At 37.5% G+C, this 27,202-nt stretch overlaps 1 protein-coding gene across 14 annotated transcripts in view; it reads left to right on the forward strand.

The window, feature by feature from the left end:
- Nucleotides 1-27,202, forward strand: part of INPP4B (inositol polyphosphate-4-phosphatase type II B) — a 391,067-nt gene that overhangs the window by 250,185 nt on the left and 113,680 nt on the right. For all 14 annotated transcript variants that reach the window (XM_030016394.2, XM_030016386.2, XM_041123453.1 and 11 more), the window contains 4 exons: nucleotides 4,086-4,190; nucleotides 10,413-10,521; nucleotides 19,506-19,683; nucleotides 25,109-25,321. In XM_030016394.2, the coding sequence (XP_029872254.1) occupies nucleotides 4,086-4,190; nucleotides 10,413-10,521; nucleotides 19,506-19,683; nucleotides 25,109-25,321 (605 nt within the window). The remainder of the gene's footprint in view (nucleotides 1-4,085; nucleotides 4,191-10,412; nucleotides 10,522-19,505; nucleotides 19,684-25,108; nucleotides 25,322-27,202) is intronic.

Raw genomic sequence — 27,202 nt, forward strand, 5'->3', positions numbered from 1 at the left:
TTTGGGATGGTTCTTCTCCATAAACAGTACACATTATAACTTTAAAAACCAAGATTATAGAGTTTGATAAGAAAAGCAAGACACATATTTGACTTCATACTGTAGTTGCACAAAAAATAATGCCGAGAGAACATTGTAGACTGGAAATTTAAGTACTCACAAGGTAGAAAATGCTAAGATTAGAGATGTGAATACAACTTTAATTCAGACTTCTCAGGTCAACATATTTCAACACAGTCTTTACTTTCTTATTGTCAGAGATTCATGCCAAAAAAGATTTTGCTTTACAGGTCGGCTTGTATAGGCTTCTTTCTTTATCTTAGTCATCGCAGTGCCTGAGGTTGGGTTGAAGTAGTTCTCTCCATTCTGAAAGAGCTTGAAAATTGCAGTGCTCTGGCGTACCTGCGCGTTTGCGCTGGAGATCGAGATCTGCTTGGAAACAGGCACCCATCCTAGTAGGGGTAGTTTGCAATCAGCCATACTTCTACTTAAGAACTCAACAAGGTTAGTTTTCTAAACTAGATCAAGCTTCTGTTATCTGGCTTCAGATGCAAAATTCCTGAGTCGGGTTGTTATTTTGGGAAGCCTTATTTTAAGACAAGGCCAACTGGCCACATTCCTCTGGGAAAGCCGTGGAGTGCTTTTGCCTCTGCCTTTGTTTCACTACCGTGTTGGCAGCCAGAGATATGTGGACGCACTAACTCACTGACACTCTTCTCCCTCCTCGATACATCAAAAGCAGGGTTAATGTTAACGTGTTTAGCGTTTTTGCTTTGTTACTCAGTGAACAATTGCTTTCCTTTAACAAGGGGCTTTTTACATGTATCTTATCACAAACAGTTCTGAAGGACCAACTCCATGTAAGTCATCTAGGTGCACCTATCTCCAATCTCCTTTTGTATCAGCGCTAGGGAAGACTGTTCACTCAGTGTAGAGAGGGGGAGGTAGCATCTGCAAATAAAATTTGTCCAAAATATTCCCACATTCCTCCTATATGATCACATGTTGGGTTTTCTGAGAGACGCCTACTTCATGCTCAACTGAGCTATTTGTGGAATTTAATGGAGAAGGCTATTGTTAGTAGACCACTTACTTTCACTGCAATCTCTCACTTTTAAAAAGAAATTATCAGGAGACTGCATTAGTGTTAGACAGCAATTTTGGTTTAGCAGCATGTTTACTGAAAATGGAGGTTTAAGGAAGTTAAGACTATTTCAAATTTGAGTTGTTTTGACAAACACTTTTATCCTCAAAAATGGCGGAGAATTTTAGAGAATGCCCTGTATTTTTGTTTCAAGGAAACAAAATAACAGGAATCTAAGAGGGTTAGGTAACATGAAAACAAATAGTTTCAGGTTAATCTAAAAGATTTGGTGATTTTGGGAGGGAGTAGAACTTTGAAACTTGTTTGTTTTAGTTTGACCTGAAATGATCCCTCCCCCCATTTTCTTTTTTTCCATTTCTGTCATCAAACTGACAATTCTATTATTCATCCAGCCCTCGAAGGAGAAGAAAAGACAATCGAGGTTAAGGCAATTGCTGGAGAATTGGACACTATCCCTGCCTCTGTCACAAAGTTCCTATGTGACACTAGGCAAGTCAGACTTCAGAAGTGGTTAGTGTGTGTTGTTCTTTTTTGGAAGCCTGGCAATAGACACAAGCTGTTTTGCAGAAGTACTCAGTACTTATGGATGTAATTCAGCTCAGTGGGAGCTGTGCTTCCAAAATGGAATGTGATGCTGCATTATAATGCGTGCTCTGCAGAATGAGATCCTCAGTATCTCATATTGATGCATTGTTTCTTAAATGCTTTGACCTTAAGTTATTCTCTGCCATTAGAATGGATAAAATTATAACCCTTTTACTCAGCCAGTTAAAATTATTCTGTAAATATTTGTAAAGCCCTTAGAAACTGTAGTGATGCATGCAGCAGACAGGTTTGAGGCAGTTAATAATTTGTGGGAAGCTTGGGCAATATATTTGAATCCAGATACCGAAGTAAAAGTTGGAAACAAAATACTGAATCGCTGCTTCTAAAATGAGCAGCAAAGACCCAAAACATTCAATGAGCTGGAAGAAGCTAGTATGTGCTATGTCATTGAATTCTGTTTCACAGTTCCCCTTCAGATGGATATCAGATGAAGGTTGCATCTATGGTCTGGTATTTCCTAACTTTGAAGAGTTTAATCTTGCAACAGTAATAACTATTTTAATAGAGGGAATGTAGTTTTCTTGGTCCTTAAATACAACTTACCAAGTTATTTAAAAACAAACAGACAAACTACACTGAAAATTAGTTTTATTATATGGATGGTACTGGCAAATGCAGATTGAGATATTAATTCCACTGCACGGACCTTTTATACCTGAGTAAACAGAATAACTGATAGCAGTGGGTGGTTATTATCCCATATGTTTCTGACACTGGATGGGAAGAGATTCTTGCTTCACAGGTATTCCCTGAGAAGAGGAATAACGAGACTCAGCAATGCTGCACGTGTTCTACTCCAGCTCAGGGTAGAAGTGTAGTCCAGGGAGAGCAGGCTCTTCTCTTCTCCCTGCTACTCTTCTTTTGCCTGTCCCTTTTAATCTGCTGTCATCTTATTTTCCTCTTAGTCTGCCTGTGTTTCCTTATCTTAGGTCCAGTTATCATTCCTTAAGCTTTGATCTTGGTCTCAGCTGAATTCTCATAAATTATCTGCCTGCTTTCTGTTTTCTTTCCTAATGATTTATAATCTCCTCACCTGCACCATTCCCATTTTTTTTCTGGGATAGTTCAAGTTCCCTTCACTGCTCCCATAATTTTGTATTTCTGTGCTTCCCAGATGCAGGTTTCCCACTGCTGTTCCTCATCCTCAATGACTCCTGGTTTCAGTCTGCATTCCCAGGTTCAAATCTGAATCTTTGACTCCTGACAATTGCTTTTCTTGCTACCTTTGCTCTTAATCTTTGTTAAATTATTATTTTAAGTTACTAAGCTTAGGTAGCAGCCTAAGCAGGCTTGGTTGGTCTGGAGCATCATTGGTGCCCTCTGGCAATGTGATTAAGCATTGAGCCTCCCAATGCAAGTCATGTTGGAAACTATGGCAGTTTCAACAGATAACCTCTAGCAAATCTTGATTGAGCAAGTCAAGAAGAATAATTTCAAATATTTCCTTTTTTTTTTTTTTTTTCTTCAAGAAAAGGTTGAACCTTTCCAAAGTTGTTTTGGTTTGGTTTTTTTTTGGGGGGGGGGTTATTTGTTTGTTTGGTTTGTTTGTTTTTGGGTTTTTTTTACATCCTATCTGAATCAGAGGAATTTTAGTCCAAATGATTAATAGTTGGCAAAATGATAGGGTGCAGAAAAAACAGTCAAAGTAAATGTTGGGCTGCCTGAGTGAGAAGATAGGATCACCTCTCTTTCCTAATCTACACCCTTTTATTTTATATAAATGCTGTATCAAATATCTCCAGGTAAATTACGTTTTCGTACTGTCAGGTTTTAATTATATTCCTTTATACCACCATAGAGTTACTCATAATCTCATGCTTTTGAAGTATGCAACCAGATTTTAATTTTTTTTCCCAGAGCATTGTGCTTCTCGTGATTCTGGCTTTTTAGAAAGAAAACCAATTTATAGCATTTCTTAAGCTAGTTTATGTTTCTTTATTTGAACTTTCTAGGAACAATGCATAGCCTAGTCAATGTAATACTTTTGTTTGAAGAAAAAAATGTTACTTGGTGATAATGTAATACCATCATAGCTCTGTACCCCCGTGCTTTTAGCACAGAATAAACATAATGAACATTAACTGTGACATTGTTTCCAGCAGACTGCAGACTGATTTCAGACAGCAGGAAAAAATGTCTATCACCTAGAATAAAAAATTAGATTGTTCTGTGAATTAAAAGCTGTTTTGTTGCTTCCAATATGGATACATGCTGAGACTCGGTTAGTGAACCATTCTTCTCCTAATATACAATTACACATTAAAAGTAAATTAAAGAAGACTCCTAATATACAAGTATTGTCCTCACATTAAAAAGACGACAAAACATCTGCTGGGTGATTAAGATAATGATTCTTTAAACTTTTGTTTTTCAGGTTCTTCCTTCAAATCAAGCTGTAGCAAAGGAGAAAAAACATTAGAATTCATCCCAATAAATCTTCATCTGCAAAGAATGCACGTGCATAGTCCTCGATTGAAAGGTAAAGTATGTTCTGTGGAGGTAATCCCCAAGTATGACAAAGTATGCTTCGAAATAAAATTAAACTTGCAACCAAGAGGTATGGTTTCCACTTTAGCCCTTTTTAAGATGTAATTATCCTAATTTATATATCCAGTTTGAAGGATGAACATTAGGTGGACATGCTTTCAGATGAACCCTTAAAACCACAATAGAACTGAAAGGTATGCTGTTTAGAGAGTTGAATCTCGGTCATTTTGAATTTTTCACTTAAGGGTAGGATACTGGCAACAGTCTTGTTAAACTTTGTAGGTGGGACATAAAGATGCTACAGATAAAAAGCATGGAAAGTAATAGTATTAATTTTTTTTTTTTTTTTTTAGTAAAATTATGTGCAATTTGGGGTTACATGGATTTGGAGTAATGCTGAGGAGAAAAGAATATCACAAGAAATACAGGGACTTTTAAAGAAAATTCTGAGATTTATTTCAGGTTGCATGTGTTTTGCCAATAAGTGAAGTTTGTACAGTATTAGCTTGTTTGTAATATTCATGCAGTATGGCTTGATACAGAAGGTTTCTTGTATGATGAGATTGTTGCTTGTTTTTTGGGTTGGTTTGGTGGTTGTTTTGGTTTTTTAATAAAAAATCAAGCTTCCAAATTCATTATTTAAAAGTCTGTACTGCTGTACAGGCTTAAAGTGTTTAATTTTTTACTTTGTTTAATAGGGTCTAGAAACTTTCTGTGTAGTTATTTCCTAATTATCTTTGTGTACGTATCTGGAACATGCTTGTCTTCCTGAAGGGTTTGGTTTCATTCTCTCGGGCTTATGCATTTGCCTCTAAAACCAAAGCTTTCGGGTTTGATGTTGTTTGGAATATTTCTAGAGCAACTGAGTATGTACTGTCCGCAGAGGACCACAATTAAGTAAATCATGAGATCAAAGAAGTGGCCATCTTGCCCATCCTCCACATTTCTTTACAAATTCTGAAACCTGCATCCAGACATACTGCCACTGAGATTGATCAGAAGTCCTGAGTCTGTGCTGAAGCTTAGGAATCAGGTCCAAAGTTAAAGCTATGCAAGGGATTTCTCTGCCTCATTTTCTGAAGCCACAAGTTTTGGATACTGACTGCAGATCTTGGAAAACTAAGGAGTGGTTAACTAAATTTCTTTTAAGTTCTTTTTTTAAAATAAATTCCAGGGGCATTGTGCTCATTTTGTTTCTATGACACTTCAGACAAATAAGTAAATGCAGAATATCTGTTCACTGATATGTATTGGTAACCTATGCGTGGTTAAAAATATTCTGTTGTAGCAGTGCAGAACTAATACTGTCATGATTCATACTGACACACTGCACAATGTTCAGTAAGATTCACGTCCTTCTAGGGCATTGGCTTAATTTTTCATTGTGATTCGTAATGTCAGTGTAGTGTAAAAGCCAGTCTTACCTGTCTTGTTTCTAAGGTGAGGTTTTTTTCCCCACTCTGCCACCAGAGATAGTGGCATCCCAGAGACTGCTGGGATGAACTCACCAGCCTAAGTGATGCAACTTGCATGGTTCCATTAAGGACAGTGTTACTTCTAAACTTCATATATCCTATTTCTTAGGAAGCCTTAATGAGCCCAGTGCTGCTTGTGCCTAAATCTGCTTATTCAGTGCTACCCCGTGCCAAGTAAGCATTTCTTAGTGTTAAGTGAAAGTATCTCACTGATTATGCTGAAAATGCTGTGAACTTCTAATACCTTCTGGAAAGGGGGGATAATTTTCCATAAAGTTGTCTGTGACTCTGTTTAGTACAGTGTTCTGTTGCTGCTGCTTGCATATAATTTTAGCAGCGTCCTTTACACATAAAAGATTGTATTGATACATGCATATGAGCAAATCATAGTACAGTGAATAATTTGTTGATAAATTGAGATCTATTAAATTTGCTGTCACTGTAGAAACACGGAAATTACACTCTGTAAGGTTTTTGGCTTATAAATACACTCTGCATCTAAGCAGATTGTAAAACAGTAAATACAAACAATAATTATAGGAGTTTTATACTGTGTACTGCTGATGTTCATCCATTTCCAAGTTGGAACGTGGGGACTGCTGATTGTCTGTTAGATACTGTGATTGTCTGTTAGATACTGTATTGGTTCAATATTTCATTATTTCTTTAACTAACAACGGTGCCTCCAAACATTTTAACAAGATGGCGATTTATAGTGACAGAATATGACAGCACAAATTTTAATTTAGCTAATGTTTTGAGGTTAATTAATTAAGTCAAAAGCATTTTTAGATTAGTAATGACTACAGGTGGCCAGAACCTTAGTTTTATGCCTTTTCATTGTATGTTTATTTGCTAAATAAAAACGTGGAAGGAAATACGCCACTTACTTAATCACCCACAACTTCTACCCTACTTGAGTTTTGTTTTGTTTTGTTTTGTTTTTCATTAATTTTCTCCTTTCTCCTCCACAACCACTTTGCTTGTGGCAAATGGTTAATCCATATTTGAAAAGGCTACAGAAAGAGATAAATGTCAGAATCATCTTCTAAATTTAGACCTTTAACTTATAAAACTCTCCCTTTTTTCTTTAGTTACTGTTCACTCCACTGACATGAGAATTAGATAACACTGTTCTTGTTACACTCAAGTTTTTAGAGATTGCGAAACATATAAATAAAAAATAAAAGAAATTGTGTTAAAATTGGGGAATTTTTGCTTACATGTATTTTTGGAAGACTGACGCCTTAGTTATGGGGAGCCATTTTTATTTCTCTATATACAAATGGGTTCCTCAATATCTTTAGGATATTTTAGTAGCACTACAGTGTAAATATTACAAAAAGTAAATGAAGATTATTATTATATTTGCCTTTGGTTGGATAAATGATTTCTGTATCTATTACATAGCCACTGTCCCATCTGTTTAGTTCACTGAAATAAGTTTCACTTTATAAGCACTAAAGAGCTCTGTCTTGTATTAGATATAGATAGTTTGAACAGTTTGTAGCAATTGCTAGTCACTGTGCAGTAAGCAGCACTTTGGCATCAAGTTGGTCTTTCTCATCTCGTGCTTTGCTTGGCATATATCAAAGGGCACATGGAATATAACCAGGAGACTGACAGAACTAAAAAAAGAAAGCATGTAAACATTCACAGAGGTGGTGATTAAACAAGCTGATGAGCCATAAAGCTTTCATTAACCCTTACACTGTCAGATGTCTTAATATTGGGAATGCAAGATAGGTTTTAATCCCATCTATCATGTGTATGCCCATGGATATGTGCTTTTTTGTTCAACATGTTCAATAACAGATTTACTTTTACTGAACTTTGATTAGGTTTGTTATTGGGTACTGACATGGAATAGAAAACACCTGTGTGTTTAAACTTCCAGTAGCTTTGAGAAAAATGCTATTGGAAATGCTATTTCATTACGGGATAACTGTATCCCTATCCATTTGATAAACACCACATTTTGCTCTGTTCATCATACTACAGAAGTTAAATTTATATGTTGCCATAGCTTTCCTTTTGTCCCTGTTTATACACTAAGTGTGCTTGTTTTAAATAAATTTGGTGGACTGAAGAGATTTTTAATTTGCTTCTGGCCAGTGTGAGACACTGACTGCCTCCTGTGAAGGCAAGCAGGTTGCTTCAAATTTGAGACTGAGCTGTGCTTGACATTAAAATTTCTCAGCTCTTTAAACTGGTCTGATAAAGCTTAGGTTTATGGAACTTCGACCATGTTGCTGTGTTTGTCACCATGTTGCAAAACCTCTGTGTTTTAGTCAGGAAGGAGTGATGAGCAGGTAATTTATATTTCTGCATGGTGAAGGAATTGTTCTTTTTGGTGAGTGTGTAACTGGTGTTAAGTGTTTCACTTATGTATAAGTAGGAGGTGAGTGTATCTTTGAGTCAGAATAATCAGTATGAAATGATGACTGATTTAAAGCTCAACTTCCTTGCACCCTAATCTTTTGCATTTCCTTCCTTCAAATTCTGAAGCAAGTATTTGAGGAAGGGTTGAGGGGTTTTTTAACACCTATTAATTAATAATTTGGGGGGAGCGTGCTGACAATATGATACAGCTCCTACGACACTTTGCTGCACTTTAAGCTTTGTCTCCACTGTAGAGAGTTGTCAGCAGTAGTCTGTACTTGAAGAGGATGGTGATTGTGAGTTACTGGAGCATTCCTGTACCAGTGCACTCATGCTGACACTGTGTGTCCTTCACAAGGAGCTGCACTGCTGTGTAACTGGGGCACATCACAAGGCATTCCTCTGAGGTCTTGCAGCACTTTCTGGTGTTCTGTGCTCTGGAAAGTGGGATTGAGATGGCCCTGTGCCCGTCACCAGGGTTGTAGGTGTTTTCTTCTTTGCCATCCTCACTCTCCCACATTTGCTTGCATGGGGTAGGTGCTCAGCTGTTCTGGGTGTGTTTGTGTCTCAAACAGCTGCTCCTTGACCATGCTGAAAAGAGGCCACAGGGTGAATGAAAGCTTCCTTCTGGGTAAATCCCCCCAAAGTAGCTATAAGCAGGGTCACTATTTTTAAAACAGAGTTGGAAAAAAGCACCAGGGTTTAGTCTTCTAAATGTTTTCCTGTAGTTTCGTAAGTTATCTGTAAACTTATTCAGAAGCCGTTATCCTGTTAACCTGATGGGTTCATCTCTTGTTTTGGTTTCAAGCCACTGTTGTTTTAAGCAATAGAACTATTTATTGTCAAGTACCAATGGAGCTCTAATAGCCCAAGATCATGTATTATGGATAAATCTCTATGAAGACCTGAAAGAATGGGCTATTTAAGAGTCCTGAAGCTCACCTTAGGCTAATGAAATTATGTCACTTCTCCTTTTATTGAAGAGTCACCAATTCATTAGAGTTCAAATCAATTTGAGTGAATATGCTTTGAGATTCAGTTCTGGAAGTAAAACATAGTTCATTAACTGTGAATAATTTGTACAGTGTTCTTGCTTCTAGGGATATTTATCATCAGAATGAAAGAAAAGTTCTATTTTAGGAGAGGTTTAGATTTTAATTTACATGGAAAGCTTCCTTGATGAATAAAATAGTTCACAAAAAAAATTATTCTAATACTTCCTTTAGAAATACATTTTAAGAATGAGGTATGCTGACCTGTATTTTTATACCTCCAGTATGCTTGGGCTCAAAACAGGTACTGCTTAGTGCAAATGTAAATTCTGCAAACGTAAAATTAAACTTTGAAGGAGTAATTATTGTGGTTTGGGATGTAATTGAATCTTCATCCGCACTGACAATCAATCACAGGCACAAAATGAGAGACTGTTTTTGAAAAGATGTTCCATCTCCAGTTCTGTAAGCATACATCCATAGAAAAAGTTCATCCCGTATGTCACCAGACATCAGGTACATACAGAGAGTAACAAAAGTTTGTTGTCTTGGCAAGAATTTCAATAGTATAGTTTATTTCCCATTCTGGTAGCTTTTCAGCTGAAAACAACTGACTTGTTACGTATTTATAAGCATATATAAAAAGTAAGTATATGTCATAGAACAGGGCTCTTCAATTTAGCATTAAACAGGTAATTATTTCTGAAAGTGGAAGCTAAACAAATTCAAACTAGAAAAGAAGTGGATATTTTTACTAGTCAGATTGATTGATTAATCATTGGAGCAACTTCTCTGGGAGTGCAGTGAATTCATTGTCACGTGAAGTCTTTAAATCAAGATTAGATGTCAGGTTTTTTGTTTGGTTTTGTTTTGTTTTTTAAAGGAGATGCCTTCACTCAACCAGAAGACATAAGCTTGATGCAGGAATCATTAGCTGTAATTCTGTAGCCTGTATTATTCAGGCAGTCAGACTACTCAATCATAATGGTCTCTTTTGACTCTAAAATGCATGAATCTGTGCATCTCAACATGACTACAAGTTAAATAATGGAAGGGGTAATAAAGTAAAATACACAAAGGGCCAATTTACTTGGCAGCTTTGTAAACTGCAGAGCTAGAATATTGTTCTACACTGTGGCATATAATTTAGATGTAGCAATAAATCAGATAAAACCTTCTAAGGTGTGCAGGTGGCTGTATGGAAAGATTGATTAGCTCTTGGGCCTCCTTGAGACACAGATTCTCGATTATTCCTTGGAAATAATATAGACTTGTCCTCACGTCTCGTAGAGTAACTATCATAGTGTTGCCATACCTTGGGCATAGGCGCATGCAAATCTCTGTTCTTGTCTGTTCCTGTTCTAGATGCTCTGTATGATGTCATCACTGTCGGAGCCCCGGCAGCGCATTTCCAAGGATTTAAGAATGGTGGTCTCCGAAAACTGCTGAGTAAATTTGAGGCAGAAAGACGAAAGTAAGTATTTTTGTAAGGAAAATTTTTGCTAGGAAAATATCATTAAAGTTGCATTAAAATGTTATGAGCTCACCAAGTAACAAAACAGTTTAACCTGCTGAATGCATGGAACACTAAAATCCAGTGGACTGGACAGGGACGCATTCATAAAATATTTCCTTTGTCTTCCCTGCTTTGTTTGGACTGCAAAATTGTAGCACAGTTTACTTTTAGTGTCAAGACTTATTTTGAACACAAACTCAAAATTGGGAGATTTTCTTCCCATATTTCAGGAAGCTTGAGGAATATCAGCGCTTGAAAACATGCTGTTCAGAATGAGATATCTCTTTGGTAATTCTTGTGCAAAGTGGAAAGTAGCTAGAGACAGTTTTTCAATAAAGAAACGGAAGCTTAAGGTAGCATCTTCATTTCTGACAGCCCTGGGCATACGTGAACAAAAAATATTTTTAGCACGCCTGTGAAGTAAGAAAGAAACTACTCTTTTTCTTATTCTTCAGAAAGCCAAAATGAGACTAGCAAAGATAAAGGCCTTAACTAGAGTTTCAGTTTATTGCTGTACTGAAATGCTTTGTTAACCACTGAACTTGTACAGAAGAATTGGTTGTCTGTTTTGCTAACTAAGAATTGGACGTATTTGTGTTTGTTGCTATGGCTGTGGAGAAGTTTTGAGCAGCCACAGCTGTCACAGGCAGCACCCATAGTTGTGACTGCTCAACACTTCAACTAACTGCGCCAACCCCATGCAATCAGTGGCACAGGATTGGAAAGGGAATGCAGGAAGTACTGTATGTATGCTAATCTAAATCATTATGACGCTCCATAGAAAATGAATTCCGTTATATTCAATGCTCAAAAAAGTTGCATAGGTACAATATCATAAAGAATAAAAGGAGGAATAATAAAAATCTACTGCTGACTTCTAGGTTGACTAGAAGTTGGCATCAGTGCTAAAGCTAAACAAAAACCAGCGTATATATTTGCTTTGAAAACTGTATTATTATTTTTTTCTGTTTGCACTGCATGACAAAAACCCTATTAAATCTTCTAAAATCTTTCATTTCGCTGGCCACCTCTGGTGACAAAGCTTCCCAATGAAACATGAATATTATTGATCACATGAGACCCACGAATGGACTTTGTGTTAACAGCAGGTACCTATTCTGCTGTCAGCAGACTGGTATAGGCAGCCTTATCCCCATTATATGAAGGTCTATGAAGTACATGTTTCCTGATGAAGAAAATGTCTAAAGACATTTCTTAAAGCATCTGCTACTTAACTATATGATTAATATAGTTACAGTAGTATTTAGTGGGGTTTTATTATATTTCATAAGAAGAAATTCAAGTCCTAAGTGTTATAAAGAACTTTGCAGTTCCAGTCCTCACAGTGTTCAGCTTTCAGAAAATGAACCGTTTCTTGCTTGCACGGTCCTGCAGCATATCCACACTGGCAGAATGTGATTTCCCAGAACAGAGGATAGCTGTGAGGCAAACTTGAAATTATTATCTGTGATTTCTGTTCATTGGAGAAAAAAAGGGAAAATGCCTTATAGGGAAGAGACCTAGTCTTTCTTGAGTTCTTCCTGGGAGAACACATACTGCAGTATCTCACAGGAATGAATTGACAATGCCCTTGTTTCTCAGTTGCCCATAACAGGGGAAAGCAGAAGATGATGGGCTAGGCTCCTTTCTTTGGATCCTGTGCAATATTACATGTCAAAAGGCTAGGATGGCAAAGGATACTCAGTGCAGCACAGCCTTTCTCATTTTTGTTCACTCCTATTTCACCGACTCAACAATGTAGAACTTTAAGTTGATAGAGGATTCTGTTCAGGAGTACTGGGTAAAGCTTTGTGCAGGTTTTATCAAGGCATTTCATACCTATTTCAAAATGCCTACGCATCACCTTATGCATCCCTCAGAAGCACCTGTATTTTGGTGACTTTCAAGGACAGGATACTGGACCTTTACTCTGATAGTGCAATTTTCTTTGTGTTTCTTTGTTCCCCTGGAAGAGCAAGAGCCTGTCTTTAGGATGACATAACTAGGGTAACTATGTTACTATCCTGTCAGACTCTTCCTAAAAAAAAGAGCCTGAGTCCGGCTAACAAACTTAAGTTTGAGCACTGAAAACAGGGGACTGCAATATCACTTACCAGACCTGAAGAAATGGTCACTTAGTGTATGAATTCCCACGAAGTAGAAAGGACGGAACCTCCAAAATTCATCTTCCCTTCTGTCTTTGAGGGCAGCTTGGAGAAAACTCCATGGCTGGTTTTTTTTTTTTTCTTCAGCTAGAAGGACTTAGGTGAGTTGAAAGGCCGGAGCAAGCAAGCTCTGAGTCTGATCTCACTTACTTGAATATTCAAGAGTGGGTCTACTTTAAATAGATACATGAAAGAACCATTCTCATTCTTACCACAGAGAAGTTTCTTTATTGTGGCAATGACAACTTTATTTTGTATGCACCTGTTTGCTTAACTGCATGAGGGTGCTTTGAGGACACATAGCATTTCCAGGGGCAGCTTTTACAGTTTAGATTTTCTGTTTTACAATGGGAGCAGCTTTTCTGAAGATTTGGTTGAAGGAAGTAGTGACACCTTGAGATATCAGTCAGAATATAAAATGAACAGAAAGAAATGCAGATTTAGCAGCTGTTTCCTCTAGGTTAACTGAGCTGGAGACCCAGAGGAAGATGTGAGAAGAGGTTATTTCTCAAGCCAATCCCAGTAGCTTTAGAGACGTTGTTAGTGCACCTGACAGAATGCCTTGAATGCCTTTGACCTTCAGGCTGATTATTAGAACAGTTTATTGAAATACTCAACAATGTCAGCATATCACAAAATATTCCATGCTCAAACCAATACTTGTGGAACTAACAGACAAGAGGAACTGTTAACTGGTAGCAAGGTTATATCCCTCTTTGCAAGAGTGTAATTGCATTTGCAATTGCCAAACCAAAACAAGAGTGAAACATGTTTCATGAAAATTTATCAAACAGAAGAATGTGGAAAATGTGTATCTGAAGATAGGTCTGGCATATTTTCTGTTACATAGAATATACATTTTTGTGCAGGCAAAAGAGGGGAAGGTATTACGTAAGAATATTTATAAAAAATGCAGTATTTTTCCAATTCTTCTCTCACTTGTTACCACCAAGTAAGTCATATTAAAAGAAAAAAGAAAGTTAAATTTCTAAAAATATGGTCTCCAATAAGAGAAGGAAAAGTTTTTCTTTCAGGTGAAAAACAAGACTTAGTGGTATGTGATCTGAAGCCAGGTACATTGCTTTATAACCCCTTCGCAATCTGTACTGTTTTTTGTCTGCAACAGAGAGACAGATAAAAGGCTTTACCACTACAAACATCAGGCATGTCTGTAAGGCATGACTCTAGTATGTCTGTCCCTTTAGTAGCTAGTAGTGAACTTCATAAGACCAGTAAGAACAATGGATGCTTTTTTTTTTAATCTTGTTTAGGCATGATAGCATTTAAATTCAAATAATTGAAGTGTGATGATTAAGGTATGCTAAATCATTGCAGAATATTAATTATCTGTGTATGATGTACATTTATTTTAGAATTTTTTTTATGATGCTGTATTGGTTTGTTCTTTTTAGCTTTTCCTTCCTTATTTCTAGCTAAAAGAGAAAGTCGGTCAGTTGTTCAGATTCAGTCTTCTGTTGGCCTGCTAGTGTAGATTACTTCTCCTTGCAGCAAATGGAAGGGCTTGTCTTCTCATCAGTCTCGATGGCACAGGAAATTACTACTTTTAGAGCTCAGTTGTGCAGGAACATTTAAGGCAGACATTCTGTAAGTTATACCTATGTAATGTCCCACTGCTTGAATTGTTCATAAATCACTTTCAAGGTACACCAAGGACTACTTCTCTTATTTAAAATCTAATTTGATGATCTCTGTTTCAGCCAAAACACATAGACTTATGATTACAAGATTTTTAATGCCCCAGTGCTAACCATCAAGAAAAACAGAGGTGTCCCACAAGCTGCATTAGGTGCTGTGATTCACTATGGTTTTGTCACCATCTCTAGCAGGTTATTTAGAAATGATCCTGCTTTAGATTAGCACAAGCTTAAAGCTGGAATAGTACTGAAAAGGGTTTTCTGTTGATTTTTTTTTTTTTTGGAAAGCCATAGTAATTTAATTTGCGTTTGAACTGTCCAGAAAGACACTTTTTTGTTTGATGAGGCCTGGATTTTTTGTCAAGGTGTGAGGTCTGCTCCTTCACTAACATAATCGTTACCAGAGATTTTTTTAACGCTGAGATCTTCAGGGTTCCTATTACCTGAGTTTCATAACCTTCAACCCATTTCCATTTTCTGAGGAACCTGAAATGGTACTGTTTCACAGAAAATCCCAGAGATGTTAAAATAATAATGATTTGTGTTTGATCTAATTGTAACCTTTACTCTCAAAGGGAAACAACAGCCTGTCATGCATAGCATTTTTCACAGAGACATTCTTTGGCTCACGTTTCCTCTTTTTTTGTGTGTGTATGTATACCTATGTGTGTGTGAAAAGGAGAGATTAGACTTCATGGAGATGAATATTTTTTCACTGACCATAAAATCAGTGTATTAAGGTTGTTGGAAGTTTTGCTGAGAAGCTGCCAAAGTTTGTGCTATTCATTGATGTATAAAAATCTCATCACAGTATTTTCCAGCAGCTAGCCTCTCTGGACAGAATTGCCTGAATCATTTCCTTAAGCAGGTGTAAAAGAAAGGGGACTGGGGCTGGAAAAAGAAGGGAAGGAGGAGTTGGGGGAGCTTTGCATGCGAAGGTTAGAAAGGATCATGTGTTTTGGAGGGGAAGAAACTGTTCCATCTACGTGGACTCTAGGAGTGACAGGAGGAGAGTGGATCCATGACTTTGCCATCGTTTCATGTAACGCGCACTTCAGCAGGCTGCCAGGAAAAGGCTCTGCTGAAAGGCACCGTTTAGCCTCAGGCTTGTGGTGAGGCACAATACCTTTTTTCTTCTGACAAGAACCATGTTCAATCACCCAGCATAAGATTCTCGTCTATGTTAAAGCCTACTTGCATCTTTTCAGCAGTGTGAAGATACTCTAAAATTAAATTGAAGAATTGTGGAAGGCTTTCCCTAGGCATTCAACCTTCCTGGAGTGAGTCATCCTAGGAAGATTTGCTGTGAGATTCACCTATGTCACTGTGGCATCTGTCCTACTTAGGTCTCTAGAGGGCTGATGAAGGGCATCTTGACCTTTCTTTTCACTGAAACTCATGTCCCATTACCAGCTGAAGGCATTGATGTAGAGTTATTCCAAGAGTCAGTTAGGAATGAAAAGGAGATAGAAGAGCAGCAAGAGAAGCTCTGTGCATACAGCCTTAGCCGTTGCTTCAAGATAAGGATTCGTGGAGATTTGGACTTCATAAGTAAAGATAGATTAGACGGAACTAATAACAATTTCATTTTCCTCAGTATTCAAAATCAGAATTTCCAAGTTTGCAAGGGAATCTTAAGGAAATAAGAAAAACATAATTTGAAATTCTGATCTCTCTCAGGTCTGTTTTCAAAACCTCAACACTGATCATATGGTTTAGTTTTATTTCCTAAGGCAGTGAATTGTCCTGAGTTTTTTTAGGTAGCAATTTATTTTTTATCATAACTTCCCACTTTAGACAGAATACAGGTGATGCGTAATTAAGCCACTGAATTGGTATCTTCAATAATGTACCTAAGCTTGAGGTTATCTGGGGGTGGATGTTCTTGCTGTGTATGCTTTAACTGTATTCTTGATGTGAATGTCTGTGGTGTTGACTGTGAAAAATGTGAGGTCAAATGTTCATTGTTGAAAGATTTTTTAACCCAGTCCCAGATGGTGACAATTTAACTCAGTCACACAAATTACCCAGTTAACAGCAGGAGTGGAGTAACTCGGAGTGTCATTAAAAATTAGACATTTAGCATACTGCAGTATTTATTCTCAGGCAAAAACTTAGTTAATTTAGAGTTAAAATTGCAGATGTAGTCAATGTAATCTTTATTCAAATTACACGACAATGTCATTAAAGCAATTTTTAAACTGAAATGACCACTGACAGTCATGTGCACATAGTTAACGATGGTGCCAATATATGGAAATGATTGTGTGATTTTATGTGTTTAGTGAAAGCTTTGAAACTCAACCCAGAAGACTTTATTATAGAGTTTTTCAAAAGGTACATGACTAGTAATATATTTTACATATCAAAGGTAGGTTTTCGTAGTGCTGCTGATTTTCCGTACTGGACCTACCCATATGGCCTTTGCCCTAACACAAAAGTTCCTTATTACTTGTAATTCCCTTCATCTACATCAACATCTGCATTAGGACACCTGTGAAAAGTTTCTCTGTATGTTCTATTGGCAGCTGCTTCTTTTAAGTAATACTACTTATATACCATAGCTATATGTGGCAGCAAGCTCTAAAAGTAGTTATTTATAATGAAACTAATTTCAGTGAAATGAAAGTAGTAATGTCTTTTCATGAACGATGAGGCCACAGAAAGTCTCAGGCTGGTCTTAGATGCAACAGTGTTGAGACACAACAATTAGAAACTTCATATACTCCCAAACATGTTGTTTCTGAAAAATAATTACGCACTTTCTTGGGGGGAGGGGGGAAGTTGCCCTCACATTCTGAAAGAAACTGAATATTTGGAGTTGTCTCATGCTTTCTGGCATTCAGGAAGTGTTAAAATTAGCCAACTAATGAGGTCTGATAGAACACTTCATTCTGAAGAAGGAGTCATTCTCTCTTCACTATTTCCTTTATTTAAAAGCTATGATTGACTTTATTAGAATGAGAACTACCCACAGATTCAGTATCTCTCTTCCCTCTTTATTTTCTTATAGCATTGTCTGTAGCTTTTCTGCTGCAGTATTCAGTGAAGCTTAGAGCTGTGGGAGACCAGTGAAAATGATCTGGGAATTAAAGGCTGAGGGGAATCCCAGAAAGGAGTATGTGCATGGTGAGCTTGATAACTGTTAGCCAGATTCAGCCTGTAAAAAGGCTATTTGATAAAGGGAGGGAGAAGCCTGAAGGGGAATTAGAGAAGATTATTCAGCGCTATGAAGTATCAAGACTTTTAAGACTATGTCTTCACTACAATTAACATAGACTATTACTCTTTGTCCCTGCCCTGTCTACTGAGTGTGACAGCCTGAGAGTTGCAGTGAATGTAGAAATAGAGCTGACTTTGGAAGTTCATTTCGCTACCAGTGTTGCCACCTTGAAGGCAGAGCTGTGGCTGTTTCCTCATTTCTCAGAGGGGCAGGGATTTTTTTGCCCAATTCATTAGGAGAGACAGTTTATGCGATTCATCTTGTTGAAATATTCAGAATTCTGTCCTTTGCGCTCAGCAGTCTAGCAACTCATGTAGTGGACTGTGAAGTGGAGACACATAGTAATTCTGATGTGGCTGGTAGCATGACTGATCATGGCAAAGCTTCACTGACTCAGATGCTGTTCTTCCTGACTGCCTCTACAAAGAATTCTATCTAAAAATGGAGACATAGGTGAAAGACAGAAAAATAGGATGAGGTATTGTGGAATTTGGGACCGTAATTCTGCAAAGTATCTAAGCAAGAGGCTTAATTTTAAGTTTGCTTGAATCCATCCTTACTTGCCAGAAGACTTAAGCCTTTTAAGTTTTATGGAAGTGACTTCATTTGGACTTCTGAATGTGCATTGAGCATGTCCTTTATTGAATTAAATTTAATTTCTAATTAGTAGAAAACTAATGAGGAGGAACTGGAAGGGACGCTAGAAGACACAAAAGGGAAATGGGGGAGTGAAGAAATCTGCAATAAGACTGAAATGAAAAGCAATGTGTAAAGTTCAAAGGATTGCACAAGTGTCAAAGTTCAGGTCTTAATGTGTGAAATTAAGAAAGAAATTAAATCAGTGGGGAAAGGGTGGAAGAGACTGAAGGATGTATGATGAAAATACACAAGAGGAAAGAAGGGAGATACATATAGAACCAATTGGGGAGTAGTATGTACATTGCTCTGGCATTGGTAATGTTCCAGGAGCTGCTTGGTTACATTTTTTTCCTGTGTTAACATTACAGGTTAATCTGAAACTGCAAAAAATTTTGGTTAGTTTCTCCGAAAGACTGAAGCAGGACTTTGTAAAGGGAAGGATTATGTACAAGAGTTTTAGGTAGGGAGATGTATACTACAGCAAAGAACCAGTAGGTGTGTGTGCGTGCTTTCTAAAATGGTATTTTGGAATAATGGTAAAAAAGGATATTGCATAATTAGTAAATGTTGGGTTAAAAAACGAGGGATAGGAAAAGAAGTCATGCAAAAGAATTGCAATAGTTTGTGAACAGTTAAATGGAAAGTAGGAAGTTTGCAGTATGCATTTGTGTGGTTTTGTACTAATTAACTCCCATACCCCATTTCTGTGTCTTTTTTTGCAAATTAGACACATGGTTTGTATTGGAGATAACTCTGGTTATCACCACTTCCTGGACGTCACTGATGCTAATCAAAACATAGTGTGGGCCACTGATCAATTAAACATTAATGGCTCATTTTGAAAGACTTAGTGAGGTAGTTAATAATGCGATGGGGATTTCAACTGGAAAAATAAGGCGCCTTATGCTCTTTGTGATTATTACCTGACTTGGTCAAACCTTTCATTTCTCCAGAATTACGTTTTTTAAAATAAATAAATAAAAATCTGGGGTTTTTAATGTTAAGATCAATCACGCAAAAGGATGATTAGGTTAAACAGTACTACTTGGAGCGTTTGGTGGTGGGCAGTCTGTTGTCCTCTACTGTTCAAGCAAGGATTTGCTTTTACCCTTAAAGGAAGGAGCATTTCAATGACATCTGTGACATTCAGGTATCTGTCATTTTTTGCAAAACTAGTGGTAAGATTTTTAGCACATTAAGCATTGTTATTAATAGCAGAAATTATTTTGACATTATGTGACCCTTTCTCTGTTATTACAGTACTGGATACCAGTGTATTTACTATTCACCTGAAAACACAGCCAAGGCAAAAGAAGTTCTCAGCAACATCAATCATCTACAACCTCTCATATCAAGCCATGCAGACCTGCTGCTTAATTCTGCAAGTCAGCATTCTCCAGACAGCTTGAAGAACTCTTTAAAGATGCTTTCAGAAAAAGTAAGATTCAAATCTTCACTGCAATGGAAAATGGAATAACCAAGTCTCTAACTGCTGGGGTTTTTTTCTGCATAAATTGACTTTCAGAGCATCAGGAAATGTTAAATAAGCTCTGCTAAAATAAGCTTCAGAATGTTGCTATCAGAAAAAGAATATTATTTAGCATTTCTGTAGGCTTTCCATGTAGAAAATTAATGAAATCTATAAAGGTTGTCTTTATTTGAAAGTATAATTAATTTAATTTCATTTTTCTTTGTTATCGCCTAGTGGCCATATGCTGGGGTTTATCAAAAATAGATGATTGTAAATAATTTTGTGGCATGATAAACGGTTATTTTAGTTCTCTCTGTGATACTTCAAACTGCTGCTTGTGGGAGGTAGGTCAAGCCAGGTTTGTGTGTAAGGTTTAGAATAATAGCATGATCAGAAATGGTGATGCAGTCTGGAAGGAGAAGCTAGGAAGTTGGCACCAGGAGGTCTCAAATTTTAATAATCTTTCTCCTATTGTATTCCCCTGTAGCTGTAGACTCTTCCTCATCTTAGTTTCTTTAGCAATAAGTTAAGGAAGATAATATTTTCCACCTATCTCGCAGAGTGATGTTGGAGATTAGCTGAAGTCTGAAGTACTTTTAAGCATATGTTATGCTATAAAAGTATTAAGCACTATAGCTATGACCAGAGGGGTTGGAAAAAGTTTCCCATCGCTTCATGGGCCATACCTTCTGTAACGTGATCTCAATATGGCTTAATAACACTATCAATAACCATTTCAATATATCTTCAGCTATTGGGAAGTGGCAACCCCTGTGGTCTGTTGAGCACTATTATCCCAGCAGTACATCGTTCAATGGGAGAGTTTCAAATCTGAATATTGAGCTCAGCTACATACTGCGAAGGCATTGCATTGGAGCCACGGGGGGGATAAACATTGCTCTCAGTTACAGATGTGTAAATCCACAGTAACTCTGAGAACACTGGAGTCGCTGTGGATTTCAGGGATAATATAGGAAAGTAGAACTCAGCCTGGGAAAGAAAGGGAGGAATTTAGGGTTTTTTTGTGGCAATTATAGCATACCTTTCCATGTAGTACTGAAGGAGGCCATCTTTAGCTGCACATAGAAAAAGTGGAGCTGCTCTGTTAGTGGTTAGTTCAAAGAAGTATGCATGCACAAGTAAAGCAAATCAAACAAAGAAGTGTTTGTTCTGAAGACTCAAGACCTGGTTGCTAAGGAATTTGTATGTTTTGCTATAGCCATTTGCTTTGGCCTTCCCACCTGCGCCTGTCTGGATAGGAGGAGTGGACGATTTCAGAGTGGCTGCAGGCAGCTGTGATCCTAACCCACTGTTTGAACCATGGGCTATTGGAGAGTCTGACTACAGAAAAGTGCCAAAACAGACAATCTGTTTGGTTTGGAAAAGTCACAGATATTTTAAATTTATAGCTGGTGATTTAGTTGTATACGTTCATATCAACTTTTCAGGGCCAGGATTAAATTGCTGGGTAGTATATGAGGATTAAATTGCTGGGTAGTATATGAGCACAGGTTCCCAGAAGTGGAATGAGGAGTCTCACCCAACGTAGTTCACCTGACAGCCTATAGTTTCTATCTAGCCTCCACCTTTTGCTTGGAAGAGGTGAATCGAGTTGTCCGAACAACCGCTGCATGAATGGTTGAATACCTGCTTCCCTGTCTATTCCCAAATATACTCTGAGGAGAAGATGATAACTGAGAAAGAGCATGAGACCATTGCTGAGGAAGCTAGTGTGGAGGGACAGCTGCTTGCAAAGGAGGGAAGAGAGCTGGGGAGGAAAGACCAAGAAACAACTTCAGGGAAGGGTGGTACTAAGTTTCAAAACCCCAAATTGGGTGAACCCCCACACTGCTGCACTTAGATAGCTCATGGTTAATTCAAAGCATCATCTCGATATCCTAAGATAACCGATCTATAGAATCTGGTATAGTATGAGAGAACCAAGACTAACAGAGTGTCCCTGGTTATATTTAAGATAGGTTGGCATGCTCTTCTGAATAGAATTACGTGATGCCTACCTGTATTCTTGAGGCATATGAGATTCTTCTGCCCTCCCACCTTTTATATACTTTTTATATATAAAAAAGAAATATTCTCGTACATTTTAACTTGATAGAAATTTAGAAATTAAACAGCCATTTGAAGAAGTCATAAAAATGATTTGCCTGGTGATTAAATTCCTGAAGTTTATTAAAAAGCATATCACTTTTTATTTTAAGATAATGTTAAGCTTGATATATAGAATAATTCTTTCTAAAAACATTAGATAGCAGTGAGTATATTTGAGCTATAAATAATGTGAATTACAGTTAAGTGTTTACGTTAGAAATGGAAGGACTGGCTGCATGCATTGAAAGTGGAAAATTAAATCAAATAATTCCACTGCTGCTGCTTAAATTGAGCTTATTTTCTCATATTAAGCATGCTTTTACTTTTTCATATATGATTTGCAATTTCCTGTAGTGTTTTCCTGAGACTAACCTTTTATCAACACTTTCTGTTAATTGATTAAGGAAGCCTTTAGCTGTTGACAAGTGTATCAGCATTTGCAGCTTGCAGAAGGCTTGATAAATTCATTTTCCAGCTATGCCTATCTTTGTTTGCAGAAATATTCTTTAGTCAAGTATCTAAAAGAATTTGCAAAGTTTTCATTTCTTTGTATAGACTTGTTTTGTGATTTCAATACAATTTTATAAATAGTGATGTTCTGCACATTTAGCTATGCTTAGCTGTAAGAAAATGCAGTTAAAACGTAGGCTGTTGTTAAAACAATGGTATCCCTGAACGGAATTTAATTACAGAAGCATTTTAGTCTCTATATGAAAAAAATGAAGGTTTGCTTCCATGCCAGTTTGCTTTTTAAAATGAATTTTCCCTATAAAATAGTTATATTAAATTACTTAAACTTTTCTGATAGTTACCTAATATACATGTCTGTCATAGTGGGCATTCCTTCCTTTAAGTTGTCCAATACTTACAATTTTCTGAAATTTAAAGCTTTTTTGAGTCTGCCATACCTGAGGCAGAGACCTGGAATGATCTCAAGCAGACTTTGAGGTGGAGGAGAGGTACAAAACCTCAGCAAAACCATGATGATGTCATTTCTAAGGACAGACAAGTAAAGTAGTTTGGACTGTCTTGATGTGGAACTGCAGAACAGTCTTGAAGAGGAGTTCTGCTGTTGCCATGCAAGAAAATACAACTCTGCAAGTCTTACTTTACAGAAGATTGGTAGGGTTTGTTAGCGATGTTCCCCAAAGACTATGTATCTCTGAACATGCACCATGTGGGGGCTGGAAATGTAGAAAATTGAAATTGTCCTATAGTGCAGTTCAGGACTACCATGAGGCTGTCCTGAAGGGCTACATACAAGAAAACTGTCTCTAAGCACCCTTTCCCTCAGACACTGAGTTAGTAAGGGGGAGGCAGAATGGGTGTGGTAAAATTGCCGGGGAGATGAATAGTGTTGCAGAGCCTAATCACAAAAAATCCCAAATCAGGTCTGAAAGAAGTCCTGATGTTGGTTTAAAAAAGCATAACTTAGATAAGATATCCCTAAGGTTCTTATTTTTAAGACTTTGGAGTTTTATTTGCAGTGAACTTTCAGCCTTTCTATGTACAACCATTAGGGATCAAAAATATCTTTTTCCTGAACATCGTGAAAATGGCAAAAAGCAGAAACTTCTCAAGCAGGTACCTAACCCAGCAGCTGGAGCTTTAAGAAAACCATCAATTATTTAGAGCAGTGTGGTCTAAATGTCAGTAAACTTTTGAGGGGGTATTGAGGCAGGAAAGCAAGAAAAATCAGTCGAGGAGGAGTAGAGGCGTACAAAAGGGGAGCAAGTACTGGCAAAAAGGGATGGGAGAAGAATAGAAGTAGTGCAGAAACTGGGAGAAAGATTTCCAGGAAGACAGATGCTGACACTTGAAACTTGTTTGGTTTGGGGTTTTTTGCTACTTCTCCTCCAGGTTTTGCATAAGAAGCATGAAAGGGCTGAATGAAGCTTGGCTGGGCAACCTTTATTTCTAGTATTTCCTAGCTTTGTGTGTCTGCTTGTTCAGGCTGGTTGCTCTGACTCTTACCGACATACTTTTCCACATGCCTGTTCAATTAAGATTACGTGCACAAAGGCAGTTCAGCATCTGAATCTGCACATTACAATCCACTATGTTCTGGGTAAACAGGAAGGCAACAAAATCCCACTGACCTGAGATAAATAAATTCAGGTAATTGTGCTGTGAAAGAAATGCGAAACTGTTTCATCGCCACCTGTGAACCAGGGCCTCTGGCTGGGGAGAGGAGCTCCGGCAGCCTGGGTGGGATGTGGTGGATGGGGTCCAGTGGCAGGGTGCATGCTTTCCCCACTCTGACGGATGAAGCCTCTTGAATGTTGTTGAAGTAACCAGCTGCCTGTCTGTCACTGTGGCCGTGATAACCGCCCTGTAGGGAAAGGAAACATGTCCTTGCACCTCTACCTTCTGTTTAGTAAGTTGTGTCAGCTGATGGAGTAAATAGGCCGGCCGCCTAAGTAAGAGGAGTAGCGGAGATAGGGCAACATGTTGTGTGTGACTGCAGGAGACGACGGGCATGCGTGACAGACTGGTGGCAACAGCGAGTGCTGTTACGTGGAGACAGTCTAGACATGCTAAAGACCATATGCAGAAAGCATTTTCCTTTTCTTGTTGGGGTGGAAGGCAGATAAATAATGCAGGGAGGTTGGAGGCTTTTAAAAATATGGTAAACTTCCAGCTGCCACGGTCAACAAGAAGCATTTAGAAGAATGATACAGTGATTGAATAACATCTTCAGAGAGCCTAGAAAAACTACTTCAAGGTTTCCTTTCTTTAAAAATAAATAAAATAAAGCTAGAAATCAGGTGTTATCACCTGCCCTGATATCTGGGTTGATGCCTACAGGTACCAAAATTTCTCTCTGGAAACACTGCTTTTGCAGATACTGCAATCTCAGCGGTGTAGAGTGGTGTGTTTTTATTTAAGAAGATCCTTACATTTGTTAATCACGTTTTATCTGAGTCTTATTTGGAAATTATTGAGCAGTGGTTGGTTACTCTTGGAACTGGTTCTCGTAGAGGCTCATTTCTGCAGGCAAAATTTGGAACTTGAATAAAATAGGGTTGTGTGAAAAGATGATGATCTCTACGACACTGTACTTTTGTGTTAATCCTTAGAACACTGGGATTGTAGAATGTGATGATGTCCCTAAACCCCTTGAATTGTTCCTCACTGTTTGTTGGTCTACTATGCTTTCTGCCTCTCAGCCAGGCCTGAAACAAATATCCACTCTGCCTAAGGGTAATTCAGTGTTATAATACCTGTGTTGCATTATTGCATTCTTTGGTCTAACCTTTTCATTCATTTACTTTTTTTCTAGACAGAGTTATTTGTGCATGCATTTAAGGATCAGCTGGTCAGAAGTGCCCTTTTAGCACTATACACAGCCCGGCCTGGCTGTGTCCTCAAGAAACCAGCTGGGCCTAGAAACAGTGCAGAAGAAGGGGGTGATTTACAGCATCAGGATCATCCTTCTCAGATTAAAAGACAGGACTCTATACCCCACCATTCTGAGTATGATGAGGAAGAGTGGGTAAGTAGTCAGAAACTCTTGGTTGATATTCAATCCTAAACGCTACAAACAAGCATAAACAAATAAAAGCCCTAAGTGTCTTTGTCACATCTAACTGGAGGGGGGAAGGAGGAAAGGAGTGCAAAACCATGAAATAATATTTTTCAGATGCATTGTATATTTTGAAACTAACTTGGAAGACTTTTCTGAAGTACAGTGTGCTTCTGTGTGACTGCTTGGTTGTGCATGTAACAGTGGGGATGATGATTATCTTCTTGCCTAGACAGGAAAATAGTCTTTCTTTTGCTCTTACTTGAGTTCCTTTTGCTAGTTAGGCAGATTTAAGGAGACTGGAACAGCATATGCTATCCCCCCCCGCCCCCTGGCTGAATATAAATAGTTTAAATACACATGAATTAACCTGCAGCAAAACAGAGCTGTTTTCCCTTAGACTCTGTTCTTAGAGGATGTCTGAGATTGCATAAAAGAATGAAACATGGCTTTTAGGTTTTAACATTCTTAGCATATATTTCAAAGATTTGTATTATTTATATGGCTGAGATTTTGTAAATTAATTATTTTGATGGATGAGTTCATAATAGATCTGCTTCTTTGTTACATACACCCTGAACTGAAACTATTTTTATTCAGTTCAGGCTCATACTTTCAGTTCATCACTGTATTCTCATAAATGTAAAGGATGCCAGTATATTAATCTCTATTGTAAATAATTAATATCTTGTGTGAGCTGCACTACTTACACCTGAACTGTAATTTTTATTACTACCACAAATAAGGGAAGAAGAATATATTTCTTCTAGAGAAAAGACAATTATCTCCAACCCCATGCATTAAGTAGTCATGAGATTTAAACAATAAATAAGTCAGTCAGTCTTTTATTTGTCTTCTGGTTTTAGAGCCTTGACTTAACTTCATGTTTTCTCAACAACCTGAGGGGCTAGAATGGTTCTTCTTTCCTGAAATGAAAGCCAAAATGTTTGTTTCCAGCTGTTGAAACATTCAGAAAAATAAATGTCACAATAGATTTGATAAAAGGGAGAAATTTTGCATTGGAAAAATGGCATTTTTGTCCAAGTTGTAGTTTAATTTAGTACTTCTGTCCCTGCAGAGAAGCTAGCTTTACTGTATTTCATTATTGATTTTTTTTTTTTAATTTATTCTGCTAGGTGCTTGGTCCTCATCTATTAAAACATATAAGCACATTAGTTTAAAGTGTATCTATTTTTTTTTCTGCTGAATTAGTAACATTACCTGCTTGATTAAAATTAAGTATATATTTAAGTATTTTCTGAGTTAAACTGAGCCAGTCACTGTCAAACTTGAGAGTATAAATCTTAGAGAAATTTTGGTTTTTTCTAAATTTGAAAGATTAGGCTTCTGTTATTTTTCAGTTCCTTCTGTCAATGGAGATAATGAATAATGCAAGTTTTAATGATCAAATTGTCATTAGCATGATGAAAAGAGAAAGATTAAAATTTGAAAAAAATGCTTAATCTACTCTGAAAGCCAACTATAAAGGAAAAAAACTTTGAGGTACATTGCTTTTTATGCACAGTACTATATCCTTCTTTGTTGCTTTTTTGCTTCCCCCACTATTATCAAGCACTAGAGTTGCATTTTACAATTAGAATTTCAATTTTAGTTTTGCCTGAAATCTAAATCAGTGACATCCAGCAACTCTTTAAGCTGACCCTGTTCCATCAACTTCCAACGACTGCATTACCTTACGACCATCATGAAAGTGAATTCAAGGCAGTGTTTAAAAACTAGGTGAGATCCACTCCCTTCCCTGGCATCCAAATTTATCTTTAAGGAATAACTCCCAATTTCTTAACTGTGCAGGTTGCCCTTTCACTGAGTGACCAGTGTTTTCCAAAAAGC

The sequence above is a fragment of the Aquila chrysaetos genome, chromosome 1 (assembly GCF_900496995.4).
Source record: "Aquila chrysaetos chrysaetos chromosome 1, bAquChr1.4, whole genome shotgun sequence".
Lineage (NCBI taxonomy): Eukaryota > Metazoa > Chordata > Aves > Accipitriformes > Accipitridae > Aquila > Aquila chrysaetos.